This window comes from Mesoplodon mirus, assembly GCF_964341445.2.
Source record: "Mesoplodon mirus genome assembly, chromosome: 18".
Taxonomy (NCBI): Eukaryota; Metazoa; Chordata; class Mammalia; order Artiodactyla; family Ziphiidae; genus Mesoplodon; species Mesoplodon mirus.
In genome coordinates this window covers 37,444,735-37,459,775 of record NC_138994.1, presented here as the reverse complement: position 1 = coordinate 37,459,775, position 15,041 = coordinate 37,444,735, and the positions used below count along the sequence as shown (strand labels likewise).

Sequence of the window (15,041 nt, the reverse complement as noted above, 5' to 3'; positions counted from 1 at the left end):
GTTCCTGATGACATAGGAAATTTATGGTTCTATTATAAAGGAAGATTAATTCTAGAAAAGCAAATGCCTAGAGCAGAATTAGTTGCTAGGATAGGGAGAAAGCACTGTCTCAGTTGAAGGAAACAACGAGAAAGGGCATGCAGGGTACATTGTAAATATTTTCGTGGAACCATTGTAAAAGGTTGCCCATGCAAGAAGAGAAATAGGAACAAGTAGCTTCAACTTTTACAACTAAAATAATCATATAACTGCTTGGCTTGGTTACTAAGAAATAACCTGTGACTAATGGGAACTTGGGAAATATTTTAATAGGACATCTAGAAACTAGGGGATATTTAAAAAAAAAAAATCTTTATGGAACATTTTGAGGTTTGATTGTGCTAAGATTGTTTGGTCACATACCTGGTAATGTAATCAACTACAATATATAAACCTGTGATTGTAAACAATAAAGAAGAGAGAGAAACATGCAATGCTGATACTTTAAGAAGTGTAATAGATTTATTTCCTTCGCCGACGCTATCTATCCCTCGGGTATCCCTTGACTCGCTGGAGCTGGACTCCGGCAGTTGGATGTGGCCCTATGAAGGCGCCTGGGAGACAGAGCTTCGCACTTGTCCCTGTCTGCTGTCTCTGGCGGGCATCAAAGACCACATGCCCTAGCCGGGTGCCTGCTGGTTTTGGGAGGCGTAGACATCTGGCGATAGTTCTGGCAGGCTGGGGGGATGGTATCGGGTGGTACACCCAGGCTTGGCTGCCTGTTCGCTGCGAGGAGGTTAGCAGGTCATTGTAGGCCCCCTGAGCCTTGGCAGAGCAGGAGTTGTGACTGGGTGGGACAGAAGTCCATGGTATGTGCTGCCCTGCATCCTCCTTTCGAGGAACTGTCTCAGATATAAATGACTTTTGGGTCTGACGTGGGCCCAAAACTTGGACAGAGTCAGTTCCTAGAGGGTTCTTGTGGAGGCCAGGGTTTGGGATAAGGCCTGAGTTGTTATGGAGGCCTCGTCTCTTGGATAAGCCAGAGTCTTGAGTAAGGGCTGGACCCTTATGGGGGCCAGGATCTCGATTAATTCCTGAGTCCTCGTGGAAGTTAGGGTCATGGGTATGTTCTGAGCTCCTGTAAATTCCAGCATCTTGGGTAAGGCCAGGATTCTTATGGAGGTCAGAATCTTGAGTAAGGCCTTGGCTCCTGCAGACTCCAGAAGCTTGGGTCAGGCCTGGATTCTTGTAGTCTCCGGAGTCTCGGGTAAGGCTTGAGCCCTTATGGAGGCGAGCGGTTTGCACAAGACCTGGGCTCTTATGGAGATCAGACTCCTGGCAAAGGACTGAGCTCTTGTTGACTGCAGAGTCTTGGGCATGGCATGGACTCTTCTGTGGCCAAGAATCTTGGGTAATGACTGGATTCTTCTGAAGGTCAGAGTCTTGGGAAAGGCTTGGATTCTTGCAGAGGTAAGGGTCTTCGGTAAGGCCTCGAAGTTCGTGGAGGCCTGGATCTTGAGCAAGGCCTGGGTTCTTGGGGAGGCCTGTGTCTCCGGTAAGGCCTGGGGTCCTTTGGAGGACAGAGCATTGGTTGAGACCTAGACTCTCATGAAGTTCTGGGGGTTGGGGCTGGTTTGGGGTTTGGGAAGTAGTGGATAACTGGGGAGGGATGGGGCCCTGGGGAGAGAGGACAGACTGAGGAGACTTGGAGGTTGGGGGCTTGTAGTAAGGCGGAGGGCTTCTGGTGGTTGCTGTGTTGATGAAGGACAAAGGATCTGGGAAAACAAGAGGCAGAGAAAGAGTGCATGGTGGAGGCATGGTGCATGGTGAGCTCTGGGCACTGGTCGGAGAATGGAAGCAAGGTTGAGAAGGTGCAGCATCCTTGGAGTACACCAGGAACTTGGGGTAGACTGGAGTCTGGGGATCCGTGTTTCTCTTCTCAGACTGGCAAGGATGGGAGCTACAGTGAGTGAAGGTCTTGGACTGTACAAATTTGTCTTTGGCATCATTTGGGATCTTCCATTCCATAGTCCCCAACTCCACGTAACCCAGTATGGACCCTGTGGAGGGCTTGGCACTGTCCCCACTACATTGCTTCAGTGTTTGCTCAGCTGTACCAGAGCTCACCAGACCATGCCCCTCTTGGGGCCTGGAGAGGGTACCCAAGTCATTTCTGGAGTACCCAGAGTTCTGAGGGGGACACACATGGAATAAGTTCTGCTTTATGCTGCGGGCATAGTAGACCACATGGCCAGAGGAGAGGCCTTGGTCGAAGGTAGTCAAGGTAGAGAGAATAGAATCTAGGATGGGGGTACGGGTGGTGGAAGGGACTGGAGGGGTCGTCAGGGCCATGACCAGTGCTGGGACAGAGGTTGTGGCAGAGATCGGGACAGGGGCTGGCGTAGGGGCTAGGGCAGGAGTAGTAGCAGGGGCAGAAGTTGGGGGAGGGACCAGAGTGTTGGCATGGGTATAGGTCAGATGAGCATGGGTCAGGGTGCAGAGAGAAGTGTGGCCCAGGAATTGGGCTGAGGCATGTGAGGGGGCCTGGGCTTGGGCCTGGGCTGGGGTATGGGCTGAGGCATGCTCCGGGCCATGGACCTGGGCAGGGCTGTGCTCAGGGGTGAGGGCTGGTGAGGGGGTCTGGGCCTGGGGGGTAGTGTGCTCAGGGAGGTGGAGTGTGGAGCAAGTCTGGGCCTGAGGTGGGGCGTGCACAGAGGGGTGCTTGTAGGAGAAGGTCTGGGCCTTGGCAGGAGAATGTGCAGGGAGCTGAACTGGGGGGCAGGTCTGGGCCCGGGCTGGGGCCTGGGCTGAGTCATAGTCTGGGGTCTTAGTCTTGCTCTCTTGGGGCAGGCAGAGTGGAACCACGTCCACCTTGCTTATCCTGCGGAGCTTGGAAGATGTCTCTCACCTGGAGTTAAAGGTGGCTTGGGACTTTAAGGCTGTGAACGGAGGGGCCTCCCCAGCTCCCACTAACCCCTCCTTCCACAGTCCCCGTGGAGCCTCCGTGGAAGCCCGAGCCCGTCCACACTGAGGCGGCATCCAGCAGCACTTAGAAGCCGTTTCTGGTATCCAGGATTCAAGGTGGTTTGGGTGCCTGTGCAGGAAGCTCGGGCGATGGCGGAAGCGGGGAGAAACTCTTGAACACAGGTTCTTGGGATCCACGGAGCAGCGCATGCGATGGCTGCCTCCACAGCTGGCTTGCTTGTCTGCAGGGAAAGGCGAGATGGGACAGGGCCTGGGTTCCTGAGGGGCTGAGAATCAAGGCAGGGATAGAAGAAAGGGGACAGGCCCACATCCCCTGAGCCCACACTGGCGCCCACTTACCTTTGGGGAAAATACGGTTGAAACCTGCCCGCAAGAATCTCTTCAGATGCATCCAGAGCTGAGGGAAGCAAGGGAGCGTGGGGTTCGGGATCAGGGTGAGCCCTGAAATCCAACCCTTGTCCGGCCACACCGCAGCAGCCATCCCATCTCAGCCCCTTCAAGACCCCAGGGCTCCCCCAACCACACTGCCCAGATCCTGCCCTCACCAGAGTCACCACGTTGATCCACACGGTGAGCAAGATGATGCTGACCAGGATCAGAAGAATTGAGTCTCCTAGGTCTTGGCATTTCCTGGGTGTGGTGCCAGAGCACGCCTCGGCTAGGTAATGGGTTTGCTCAGCCATGGCCGGGGGTCCCAGGACTGCCTGGGTCCGCTGGCCTCCGTATATGTATACTGGGAGACAGACTGGGTCATAATGGGGCAGGTGGTGGCGTCACAGTGAGGGAGGGGGACGAAAAGGAGGGCCAGGCGTGGCATTCCATGGTTCCCCGGGTGAGGTAAGCTGAGCCTGGACAGCCAAACAGGGCCCGGAGGCCGGAGGCCGGCACACCTCCCCTCGAGCTGTCAAACATTCGCTCACCGCCCACTGACTCACTTGTTCAAGTGTCACATTCCATCTCTTGGCCCCTCCTGAGACTAGAAAGACCTTGGCCTCAGAGCCCTGCGGAAGGCCTGGCTGGAGTCCAGAGCCTCAGCCTTCTTCATGCCCTTCACTGGCTGTGGAGCTGGACCTGCCCAGATGTGGAACCTCCCAGTTTGGAAGCAGCTTCTTGTTTGAGGCTCTTTGGGGACAGGGACAGCTGAGACACAGAGGAGGTGCCCGGAGACCAGTGGTTTGGAGACTGCAGCTGCAGATCTACTTAGTGCATGGTATCGGACCAGGAGGGGCCTGCTGGCAGGACTGTGGCCACTAAACCAAGGGGACCCTCAGGCCCAGAAGGGGACACTGGCTTCTTATTGCAGGAAGCCAAAGGCAGGGACCCAAGCTGGCAGAAGGAGTGGCGCTTCCAAGCCACAGACCGCCAATGTTTTCTGGACCATGGCGCTCTTTATTCCTCTCTCCATGCCCTGCCGCTCCCCACCCGCCCCCATTAGCTGCTGGCCAGTTCATTTTCCCAGTCTGGCTTCCGTGCAGAGAGGGCCTCGAGGCCGAGGTGGAAGGTAGCAGCGAGTTGGCCCGCGCTTGGCTTCCTGCACTTGCCGCTTCAACTCCAGGCTGTCATACACCTGGTAGTTGGCATTTCCCCCTGGGTTCCGGCTGAGTGGCATGAAGGTGGGCGGGGGTGGAGGGTGTTCGGTAGCCTGGACGTCGGGCAGAGTCTGGGAGGGGCGGAGGAGCAGCGCTGAGCTGGGATCCGAGGCCCGCTGGTAGAGGCCTCGGCCAGCACCGTGAGGGAGGCGGAGGCGGCCAGAGGGTGCCGCACAGGCAGCATCTCTGCCCATTCGGCTGCCCAGCGCCGCACCTCGTGGGGATCCCGGGAGTAGTTCAAGTGTCCCGTGGAGTGGCGCGGGCTGTGGTTGGGCTGGCTGTGAGCACAGCTGTGGAGGCTCCGTCCGTGGGCCGGTGGGGAGTTGCGCTGCCAGGCTTCGGGCCGGTAGCCCTGAGGCACCAGAGCTGATGGAGGCTCAGAGCCCTCCAGACCACGCCGCCGCTGATCCCAGGAGTCATACGGGAGATGGCCCCCTGAGGGGTAAGTTCTGTACCCCCCAGGGGCCCACGAGGTGTTAGGGGGCAGCCGTCGGGTAAGTGGTGGAGACGAGGTCCACTGGTCAGCATCCACATTGCCCCAGATGCGGGATGGCGAGCAAGGGGCCCCGAAGGACTGCAGCCCTAGCTCAGACTTGGCCTCCACACGCTTGGGCATGCGGTGCAGCTCGGGCGACAGGTAGAGACAGGCTGGTGGCTGGATGGCCAGGATCCCACCCTGTCGACCCCAGAGGCCCACGTTGGAGGGCAGACCCATCTGCCGGTAGAGCCCTCCCCAGCACCCCCACGGGTACTTGGGTTGTGGGAAGGAAAGTGGGTCCTCCTCCTCCAGGTAGGAGTCCGGGTCCTCCCAGTTAAAGGAGGGCATCGGAGGCAGCTGTGACATCCCGTGGAGGCGATGCGGCCTACGGAAGCCTGAGCAGCTGGAGGGGAATTTTCTAAATTCTTGGGCCTCCCCTGGTGGCTTCAGGGGTGGCGGCTGCAGCTGCGGCTACGGTTTGTGGATAAAGATCTGCAGAGTAGAAGAAGAGCCGTCTTGGAGGGGGCTCTTATGCTTTCAGACCAGAAGGGAAGCCGCCAACCACCCCCACGGCACGTGCCCATTCCTGCGCATGCGTGCATGCATCCCACAGATGAAATGCAACTACACAGCCCAAGAGTCCTTAAGGGGGTTAGGAGGCATCCTGACTGGAAAGAAAAGTTCTGAGGGCTTCCACCCTGATAGTACCTAACCCTGAGAATGCTGCCTTGGGACCCACGAAGGAGAGAAGTATTGATGAAGAGAGTCCGGGATGTACGCAATGTTAATGATGGGAGGATAAAATTAATTGGGCAACATTTCAACACCCAAAGACCTTGGCACTTTGACACTCTACCAGGAGTTGTAGTTCTCCCTCAGGTCTGTGAAAGGGAAGGTTGAAAGTTGGTGGGAGTGAGGAGCGATACCTGGACAAAAAGCCAAATACTAGGATTGAGAGTTAACACAGGTTGGAGAGGAGATCTTCTTACCTGACGGACCCAAAGGGGCATTTGGTGGGTGTGGGGTGAGCGATGGTGCAGGTTGAGGACTACGATGTTAAGGATGACTGAGAAGGTGACGAGGACCATGGTAAACATGAGGTATTTGATAATGACGGGGACAGACAGGGAGGTCTCAGGCACTTTGTCTGCCAGCAGCAGCGGGAACACAGTAAGGGTCAGCAGGGCAAAGATCGAGAGCCCCATCTGCTCTACTTGGGGGACAGAGGGGAAGGCGGAAGGATTAGGCTTTGCCAGAAAGCAATCTCCCTGGCATAATCAGTGACCGTGTTTCCAGCCCACTCAAGGACAGGCTTTTGGAAGGGCCAACTGCATGCAAATAACTCCTACATTTATACCTCCAACCTGGACTGATTCCCCTAAATTCCACACTTGTATCCACCTGCCTACTTAACCTCTCCATTTGGGTGTCCAATAGACATCTCGACCTTAACATGTCCCAAACTTAATTCCCTCACCACCGACTCCCCACACAGTCTTCCTCAGGTCATAAATGACAACTCGATCTTTCCTGTGGCTCAGGCCAAATCCCTTGGAGTCATTCTCAGCTCTCCTCTCTCTCATCCCATATCCAATCCATACCGAACCCTATTGGCTCTACCTTCAACATATATCCTGAAACTGATGACTTATCCCATCTACCACTACCATCCTGGTACAAGCCACCATTACCTCAGATCTGAGTTATTACAAAGGCCTCCTCTTTGCTTCATCCTTTGCCCCCCTGCCGACTGTTCTCAACAGAGCAGCCACATTGATCCCGTTAAAATGTAAATCAGATCAACCAAGAGCCCCAAACACAGCCCAGAATGGGGGAGGCAAGTTTGCATACATCTGGTCGTGACCCAAGAGACCAGATGAGGAAAACTGAAGCCTGGGCTCTTTCTCACAGTCTGGGGAAATCAGGCATTGGGTGTCCATCCCTACATCTTACCTCCTCCCCAGAGGGTGGCTTCTGAGCCACCCTAAAAAGAACTAGGTTCTCTGCGCTCTGGGGGAGCTTTAAGATGCTGGGCGTGGGTGACAGGGAAAGGAAAATTGCTCTAAACTCTAAAGCACTGCTCTCCAATAGCATTTTTCATGATGATGGAAATGTTCTAAATCTGTGCCGTCCAATGCAGTAGCCACTAGCTCCATGCGGCTACTGAGCACTTAGAAGATCATGGCACTGAGGAAGAGAATTTCTTTTTTTTTTTCTGGCCAAGCCATGAAGCTTGCGGGGTCTGAATTCCCCGACCAGGGATTGAACCACCGCCACATCAGTGAAAGCGCCAAGTCCCAACAACTGGACTGCCAGGGAACAGAATTGGATGTCAGGGAAATTCTGTTCCCTGAGGAAGAGAATTTTTAACTTTTTAACTTAATTTTTAATAGAATTAATTTTCCTTAACTTTAAGTAATTTACATTCTAATAGGCCTTTGGCTAGTGGCTACTGTAATTGACAGTGCAGCTCTAGGGCCTTGGGGATAACGGATTTAGCTAGACAGCGATGGAGGGAAAGCAGGGATAGTTTAGGTCCTCATCAGGCCCTGTGGGAGGGGGCTGGGTTGGATGTCCTCAAAAGTCCACAGAACACTTCTCTTGTCTCTTTATTCCTCATGCTTCTCTGTCCCCTCTTTTTCTAAGTTTCTCATCACACACTGATATCCCCACTCCTTGATGGTCTCCGGTGAGTTGTTGGATGTTGGAAGCCATCCTGGAGCCATTGCACCATGACAAAGTCATGAAGCAACGGAAGGCGAAACTGCAAGGCAGCGCCGTGCCAGGAAGGTGGACTACAGCTCTGTTGTTATGTTTTATGATAATAAGTTTAAATATAGGGGCAATTTTGGGGGGATGTTGCTCCACGTGAAAGAAAAATTCCTCTAGGACTCCCCCTCCTGAAACTACCACAGAATGGGAAGTACCCACTAAAGACCCAGGGAAATGGGTAAAGAATTAAGAGCCTGGAACTAAAGGGATATTTTTATGAAAAACACCCTCTAGTATGGAGTTATGGCCATGGGCTGGAGTTCCTGATGACATAGGAAATTTATGGTTCTATTATAAAGGAAGATTAATTCTAGAAAAGCAAATGCCTAGAGCAGAATTAGTTGCTAGGATAGGGAGAAAGCACTGTCTCAGTTGAAGGAAACAACGAGAAAGGGCATGCAGGGTACATTGTAAATATTTTCGTGGAACCATTGTAAAAGGTTGCCCATGCAAGAAGAGAAATAGGAACAAGTAGCTTCAACTTTTACAACTAAAATAATCATATAACTGCTTGGCTTGGTTACTAAGAAATAACCTGTGACTAATGGGAACTTGGGAAATATTTTAATAGGACATCTAGAAACTAGGGGATATTTAAAAAAAAAAATCTTTATGGAACATTTTGAGGTTTGATTGTGCTAAGATTGTTTGGTCACATACCTGGTAATGTAATCAACTACAATATATAAACCTGTGATTGTAAACAATAAAGAAGAGAGAGAAACATGCAATGCTGATACTTTAAGAAGTGTAATAGATTTATTTCCTTCGCCGACGCTATCTATCCCTCGGGTATCCCTTGACTCGCTGGAGCTGGACTCCGGCAGTTGGATGTGGCCCTATGAAGGCGCCTGGGAGACAGAGCTTCGCACTTGTCCCTGTCTGCTGTCTCTGGCGGGCATCAAAGACCACATGCCCTAGCCGGGTGCCTGCTGGTTTTGGGAGGCGTAGACATCTGGCGATAGTTCTGGCAGGCTGGGGGGATGGTATCGGGTGGTACACCCAGGCTTGGCTGCCTGTTCGCTGCGAGGAGGTTAGCAGGTCATTGTAGGCCCCCTGAGCCTTGGCAGAGCAGGAGTTGTGACTGGGTGGGACAGAAGTCCATGGTATGTGCTGCCCTGCATCCTCCTTTCGAGGAACTGTCTCAGATATAAATGACTTTTGGGTCTGACGTGGGCCCAAAACTTGGACAGAGTCAGTTCCTAGAGGGTTCTTGTGGAGGCCAGGGTTTGGGATAAGGCCTGAGTTGTTATGGAGGCCTCGTCTCTTGGATAAGCCAGAGTCTTGAGTAAGGGCTGGACCCTTATGGGGGCCAGGATCTCGATTAATTCCTGAGTCCTCGTGGAAGTTAGGGTCATGGGTATGTTCTGAGCTCCTGTAAATTCCAGCATCTTGGGTAAGGCCAGGATTCTTATGGAGGTCAGAATCTTGAGTAAGGCCTTGGCTCCTGCAGACTCCAGAAGCTTGGGTCAGGCCTGGATTCTTGTAGTCTCCGGAGTCTCGGGTAAGGCTTGAGCCCTTATGGAGGCGAGCGGTTTGCACAAGACCTGGGCTCTTATGGAGATCAGACTCCTGGCAAAGGACTGAGCTCTTGTTGACTGCAGAGTCTTGGGCATGGCATGGACTCTTCTGTGGCCAAGAATCTTGGGTAATGACTGGATTCTTCTGAAGGTCAGAGTCTTGGGAAAGGCTTGGATTCTTGCAGAGGTAAGGGTCTTCGGTAAGGCCTCGAAGTTCGTGGAGGCCTGGATCTTGAGCAAGGCCTGGGTTCTTGGGGAGGCCTGTGTCTCCGGTAAGGCCTGGGGTCCTTTGGAGGACAGAGCATTGGTTGAGACCTAGACTCTCATGAAGTTCTGGGGGTTGGGGCTGGTTTGGGGTTTGGGAAGTAGTGGATAACTGGGGAGGGATGGGGCCCTGGGGAGAGAGGACAGACTGAGGAGACTTGGAGGTTGGGGGCTTGTAGTAAGGCGGAGGGCTTCTGGTGGTTGCTGTGTTGATGAAGGACAAAGGATCTGGGAAAACAAGAGGCAGAGAAAGAGTGCATGGTGGAGGCATGGTGCATGGTGAGCTCTGGGCACTGGTCGGAGAATGGAAGCAAGGTTGAGAAGGTGCAGCATCCTTGGAGTACACCAGGAACTTGGGGTAGACTGGAGTCTGGGGATCCGTGTTTCTCTTCTCAGACTGGCAAGGATGGGAGCTACAGTGAGTGAAGGTCTTGGACTGTACAAATTTGTCTTTGGCATCATTTGGGATCTTCCATTCCATAGTCCCCAACTCCACGTAACCCAGTATGGACCCTGTGGAGGGCTTGGCACTGTCCCCACTACATTGCTTCAGTGTTTGCTCAGCTGTACCAGAGCTCACCAGACCATGCCCCTCTTGGGGCCTGGAGAGGGTACCCAAGTCATTTCTGGAGTACCCAGAGTTCTGAGGGGGACACACATGGAATAAGTTCTGCTTTATGCTGCGGGCATAGTAGACCACATGGCCAGAGGAGAGGCCTTGGTCGAAGGTAGTCAAGGTAGAGAGAATAGAATCTAGGATGGGGGTACGGGTGGTGGAAGGGACTGGAGGGGTCGTCAGGGCCATGACCAGTGCTGGGACAGAGGTTGTGGCAGAGATCGGGACAGGGGCTGGCGTAGGGGCTAGGGCAGGAGTAGTAGCAGGGGCAGAAGTTGGGGGAGGGACCAGAGTGTTGGCATGGGTGTAGGTCAGATGAGCATGGGTCAGGGTGCAGAGAGAAGTGTGGCCCAGGAATTGGGCTGAGGCATGTGAGGGGGCCTGGGCTTGGGCCTGGGCTGGGGTATGGGCTGAGGCATGCTCCGGGCCATGGACCTGGGCAGGGCTGTGCTCAGGGGTGAGGGCTGGTGAGGGGGTCTGGGCCTGGGGGGTAGTGTGCTCAGGGAGGTGGAGTGTGGAGCAAGTCTGGGCCTGAGGTGGGGCGTGCACAGAGGGGTGCTTGTAGGAGAAGGTCTGGGCCTTGGCAGGAGAATGTGCAGGGAGCTGAACTGGGGGGCAGGTCTGGGCCCGGGCTGGGGCCTGGGCTGAGTCATAGTCTGGGGTCTTAGTCTTGCTCTCTTGGGGCAGGCAGAGTGGAACCACGTCCACCTTGCTTATCCTGCGGAGCTTGGAAGATGTCTCTCACCTGGAGTTAAAGGTGGCTTGGGACTTTAAGGCTGTGAACGGAGGGGCCTCCCCAGCTCCCACTAACCCCTCCTTCCACAGTCCCCGTGGAGCCTCCGTGGAAGCCCGAGCCCGTCCACACTGAGGCGGCATCCAGCAGCACTTAGAAGCCGTTTCTGGTATCCAGGATTCAAGGTGGTTTGGGTGCCTGTGCAGGAAGCTCGGGCGATGGCGGAAGCGGGGAGAAACTCTTGAACACAGGTTCTTGGGATCCACGGAGCAGCGCATGCGATGGCTGCCTCCACAGCTGGCTTGCTTGTCTGCAGGGAAAGGCGAGATGGGACAGGGCCTGGGTTCCTGAGGGGCTGAGAATCAAGGCAGGGATAGAAGAAAGGGGACAGGCCCACATCCCCTGAGCCCACACTGGCGCCCACTTACCTTTGGGGAAAATACGGTTGAAACCTGCCCGCAAGAATCTCTTCAGATGCATCCAGAGCTGAGGGAAGCAAGGGAGCGTGGGGTTCGGGATCAGGGTGAGCCCTGAAATCCAACCCTTGTCCGGCCACACCGCAGCAGCCATCCCATCTCAGCCCCTTCAAGACCCCAGGGCTCCCCCAACCACACTGCCCAGATCCTGCCCTCACCAGAGTCACCACGTTGATCCACACGGTGAGCAAGATGATGCTGACCAGGATCAGAAGAATTGAGTCTCCTAGGTCTTGGCATTTCCTGGGTGTGGTGCCAGAGCACGCCTCGGCTAGGTAATGGGTTTGCTCAGCCATGGCCGGGGGTCCCAGGACTGCCTGGGTCCGCTGGCCTCCGTATATGTATACTGGGAGACAGACTGGGTCATAATGGGGCAGGTGGTGGCGTCACAGTGAGGGAGGGGGACGAAAAGGAGGGCCAGGCGTGGCATTCCATGGTTCCCCGGGTGAGGTAAGCTGAGCCTGGACAGCCAAACAGGGCCCGGAGGCCGGAGGCCGGCACACCTCCCCTCGAGCTGTCAAACATTCGCTCACCGCCCACTGACTCACTTGTTCAAGTGTCACATTCCATCTCTTGGCCCCTCCTGAGACTAGAAAGACCTTGGCCTCAGAGCCCTGCGGAAGGCCTGGCTGGAGTCCAGAGCCTCAGCCTTCTTCATGCCCTTCACTGGCTGTGGAGCTGGACCTGCCCAGATGTGGAACCTCCCAGTTTGGAAGCAGCTTCTTGTTTGAGGCTCTTTGGGGACAGGGACAGCTGAGACACAGAGGAGGTGCCCGGAGACCAGTGGTTTGGAGACTGCAGCTGCAGATCTACTTAGTGCATGGTATCGGACCAGGAGGGGCCTGCTGGCAGGACTGTGGCCACTAAACCAAGGGGACCCTCAGGCCCAGAAGGGGACACTGGCTTCTTATTGCAGGAAGCCAAAGGCAGGGACCCAAGCTGGCAGAAGGAGTGGCGCTTCCAAGCCACAGACCGCCAATGTTTTCTGGACCATGGCGCTCTTTATTCCTCTCTCCATGCCCTGCCGCTCCCCACCCGCCCCCATTAGCTGCTGGCCAGTTCATTTTCCCAGTCTGGCTTCCGTGCAGAGAGGGCCTCGAGGCCGAGGTGGAAGGTAGCAGTGAGTTGGCCCGCGCTTGGCTTCCTGCACTTGCCGCTTCAACTCCAGGCTGTCATACACCTGGTAGTTGGCATTTCCCCCTGGGTTCCGGCTGAGTGGCATGAAGGTGGGCGGGGGTGGAGGGTGTTCGGTAGCCTGGACGTCGGGCAGAGTCTGGGAGGGGCGGAGGAGCAGCGCTGAGCTGGGATCCGAGGCCCGCTGGTAGAGGCCTCGGCCAGCACCGTGAGGGAGGCGGAGGCGGCCAGAGGGTGCCGCACAGGCAGCATCTCTGCCCATTCGGCTGCCCAGCGCCGCACCTCGTGGGGATCCCGGGAGTAGTTCAAGTGTCCCGTGGAGTGGCGCGGGCTGTGGTTGGGCTGGCTGTGAGCACAGCTGTGGAGGCTCCGTCCGTGGGCCGGTGGGGAGTTGCGCTGCCAGGCTTCGGGCCGGTAGCCCTGAGGCACCAGAGCTGATGGAGGCTCAGAGCCCTCCAGACCACGCCGCCGCTGATCCCAGGAGTCATACGGGAGATGGCCCCCTGAGGGGTAAGTTCTGTACCCCCCAGGGGCCCACGAGGTGTTAGGGGGCAGCCGTCGGGTAAGTGGTGGAGACGAGGTCCACTGGTCAGCATCCACATTGCCCCAGATGCGGGATGGCGAGCAAGGGGCCCCGAAGGACTGCAGCCCTAGCTCAGACTTGGCCTCCACACGCTTGGGCATGCGGTGCAGCTCGGGCGACAGGTAGAGACAGGCTGGTGGCTGGATGGCCAGGATCCCACCCTGTCGACCCCAGAGGCCCACGTTGGAGGGCAGACCCATCTGCCGGTAGAGCCCTCCCCAGCACCCCCACGGGTACTTGGGTTGTGGGAAGGAAAGTGGGTCCTCCTCCTCCAGGTAGGAGTCCGGGTCCTCCCAGTTAAAGGAGGGCATCGGAGGCAGCTGTGACATCCCGTGGAGGCGATGCGGCCTACGGAAGCCTGAGCAGCTGGAGGGGAATTTTCTAAATTCTTGGGCCTCCCCTGGTGGCTTCAGGGGTGGCGGCTGCAGCTGCGGCTACGGTTTGTGGATAAAGATCTGCAGAGTAGAAGAAGAGCCGTCTTGGAGGGGGCTCTTATGCTTTCAGACCAGAAGGGAAGCCGCCAACCACCCCCACGGCACGTGCCCATTCTTGCGCATGCGTGCATGCATCCCACAGATGAAATGCAACTACACAGCCCAAGAGTCCTTAAGGGGGTTAGGAGGCATCCTGACTGGAAAGAAAAGTTCTGAGGGCTTCCACCCTGATAGTACCTAACCCTGAGAATGCTGCCTTGGGACCCACGAAGGAGAGAAGTATTGATGAAGAGAGTCCGGGATGTACGCAATGTTAATGATGGGAGGATAAAATTAATTGGGCAACATTTCAACACCCAAAGACCTTGGCACTTTGACACTCTACCAGGAGTTGTAGTTCTCCCTCAGGTCTGTGAAAGGGAAGGTTGAAAGTTGGTGGGAGTGAGGAGCGATACCTGGACAAAAAGCCAAATACTAGGATTGAGAGTTAACACAGGTTGGAGAGGAGATCTTCTTACCTGACGGACCCAAAGGGGCATTTGGTGGGTGTGGGGTGAGCGATGGTGCAGGTTGAGGACTACGATGTTAAGGATGACTGAGAAGGTGACGAGGACCATGGTAAACATGAGGTATTTGATAATGACGGGGACAGACAGGGAGGTCTCAGGCACTTTGTCTGCCAGCAGCAGCGGGAACACAGTAAGGGTCAGCAGGGCAAAGATCGAGAGCCCCATCTGCTCTACTTGGGGGACAGAGGGGAAGGCGGAAGGATTAGGCTTTGCCAGAAAGCAATCTCCCTGGCATAATCAGTGACCGTGTTTCCAGCCCACTCAAGCACAGGCTTTTGGAAGGGCCAACTGCATGCAAATAACTCCTACATTTATACCTCCAACCTGGACTGATTCCCCTAAATTCCACACTTGTATCCACCTGCCTACTTAACCTCTCCATTTGGGTGTCCAATAGACATCTCGACCTTAACATGTCCCAAACTTAATTCCCTCACCACCGACTCCCCACACAGTCTTCCTCAGGTCATAAATGACAACTCGATCTTTCCTGTGGCTCAGGCCAAATCCCTTGGAGTCATTCTCAGCTCTCCTCTCTCTCATCCCATATCCAATCCATACCGAACCCTATTGGCTCTACCTTCAACATATATCCTGAAACTGATGACTTATCCCATCTACCACTACCATCCTGGTACAAGCCACCATTACCTCAGATCTGAGTTATTACAAAGGCCTCCTCTTTGCTTCATCCTTTGCCCCCCTGCCGACTGTTCTCAACAGAGCAGCCACATTGATCCCGTTAAAATGTAAATCAGATCAACCAAGAGCCCCAAACACAGCCCAGAATGGGGGAGGCAAGTTTGCATACATCTGGTCGTGACCCAAGAGACCAGATGAGGAAAACTGAAGCCTGGGCTCTTTCTCACAGTCTGGGGAAATCAGGCATTGGGTGTCCATCCCTACATC

At 55.0% G+C, this 15,041-nt stretch overlaps 3 protein-coding genes and 1 pseudogene across 4 annotated transcripts; all 4 read right to left on the bottom strand.

The window, feature by feature from the left end:
• Positions 1-440: 440 nt before the first annotated feature.
• Positions 441-3,647, bottom strand: LOC309793411 (uncharacterized protein; the record flags this gene model as incomplete). The annotated part of the gene is made up of 4 exons (XM_082603880.1): positions 441-2,860; positions 3,074-3,185; positions 3,304-3,361; positions 3,510-3,647. 4 exons carry the CDS (start codon positions 3,645-3,647, stop codon positions 520-522), a joined length of 2,649 nt encoding a protein of 882 aa, XP_082460006.1. The 3' UTR covers positions 441-519.
• LOC309793410 (uncharacterized protein SPEM2-like) lies at positions 3,392-6,614 on the bottom strand (the record flags this gene model as incomplete). Its single annotated transcript, XM_082603879.1, is given in 5 exon segments — positions 3,392-4,492; positions 4,495-4,677; positions 4,680-5,502; positions 6,021-6,244; positions 6,509-6,614. Coding segments are annotated over 5 exon segments (1,614 nt in total). The 3' UTR covers positions 3,392-4,214.
• A 473-nt stretch (positions 6,615-7,087) lies between these two features.
• LOC309793409 (uncharacterized protein) lies at positions 7,088-11,708 on the bottom strand (the record flags this gene model as incomplete). Its single annotated transcript, XM_082603878.1, has 4 exons — positions 7,088-10,921; positions 11,135-11,246; positions 11,365-11,422; positions 11,571-11,708. The coding sequence occupies 4 exons, from the start codon at positions 11,706-11,708 to the stop codon at positions 8,581-8,583; spliced, it is 2,649 nt and encodes an 882-aa protein (XP_082460004.1). The 3' UTR covers positions 7,088-8,580.
• Positions 11,709-12,056: 348 nt separating this feature from the next.
• On the bottom strand, positions 12,057-14,675 carry LOC309793408 (uncharacterized protein SPEM2-like; annotated as a pseudogene). The gene is made up of 4 exons: positions 14,570-14,675; positions 14,082-14,305; positions 12,448-13,563; positions 12,057-12,147 (listed from the first exon to the last, which is right to left on the bottom strand). The product of its transcript is annotated as an uncharacterized protein SPEM2-like (transcript).
• Between the last annotated feature and the right edge of the window lie 366 nt (positions 14,676-15,041).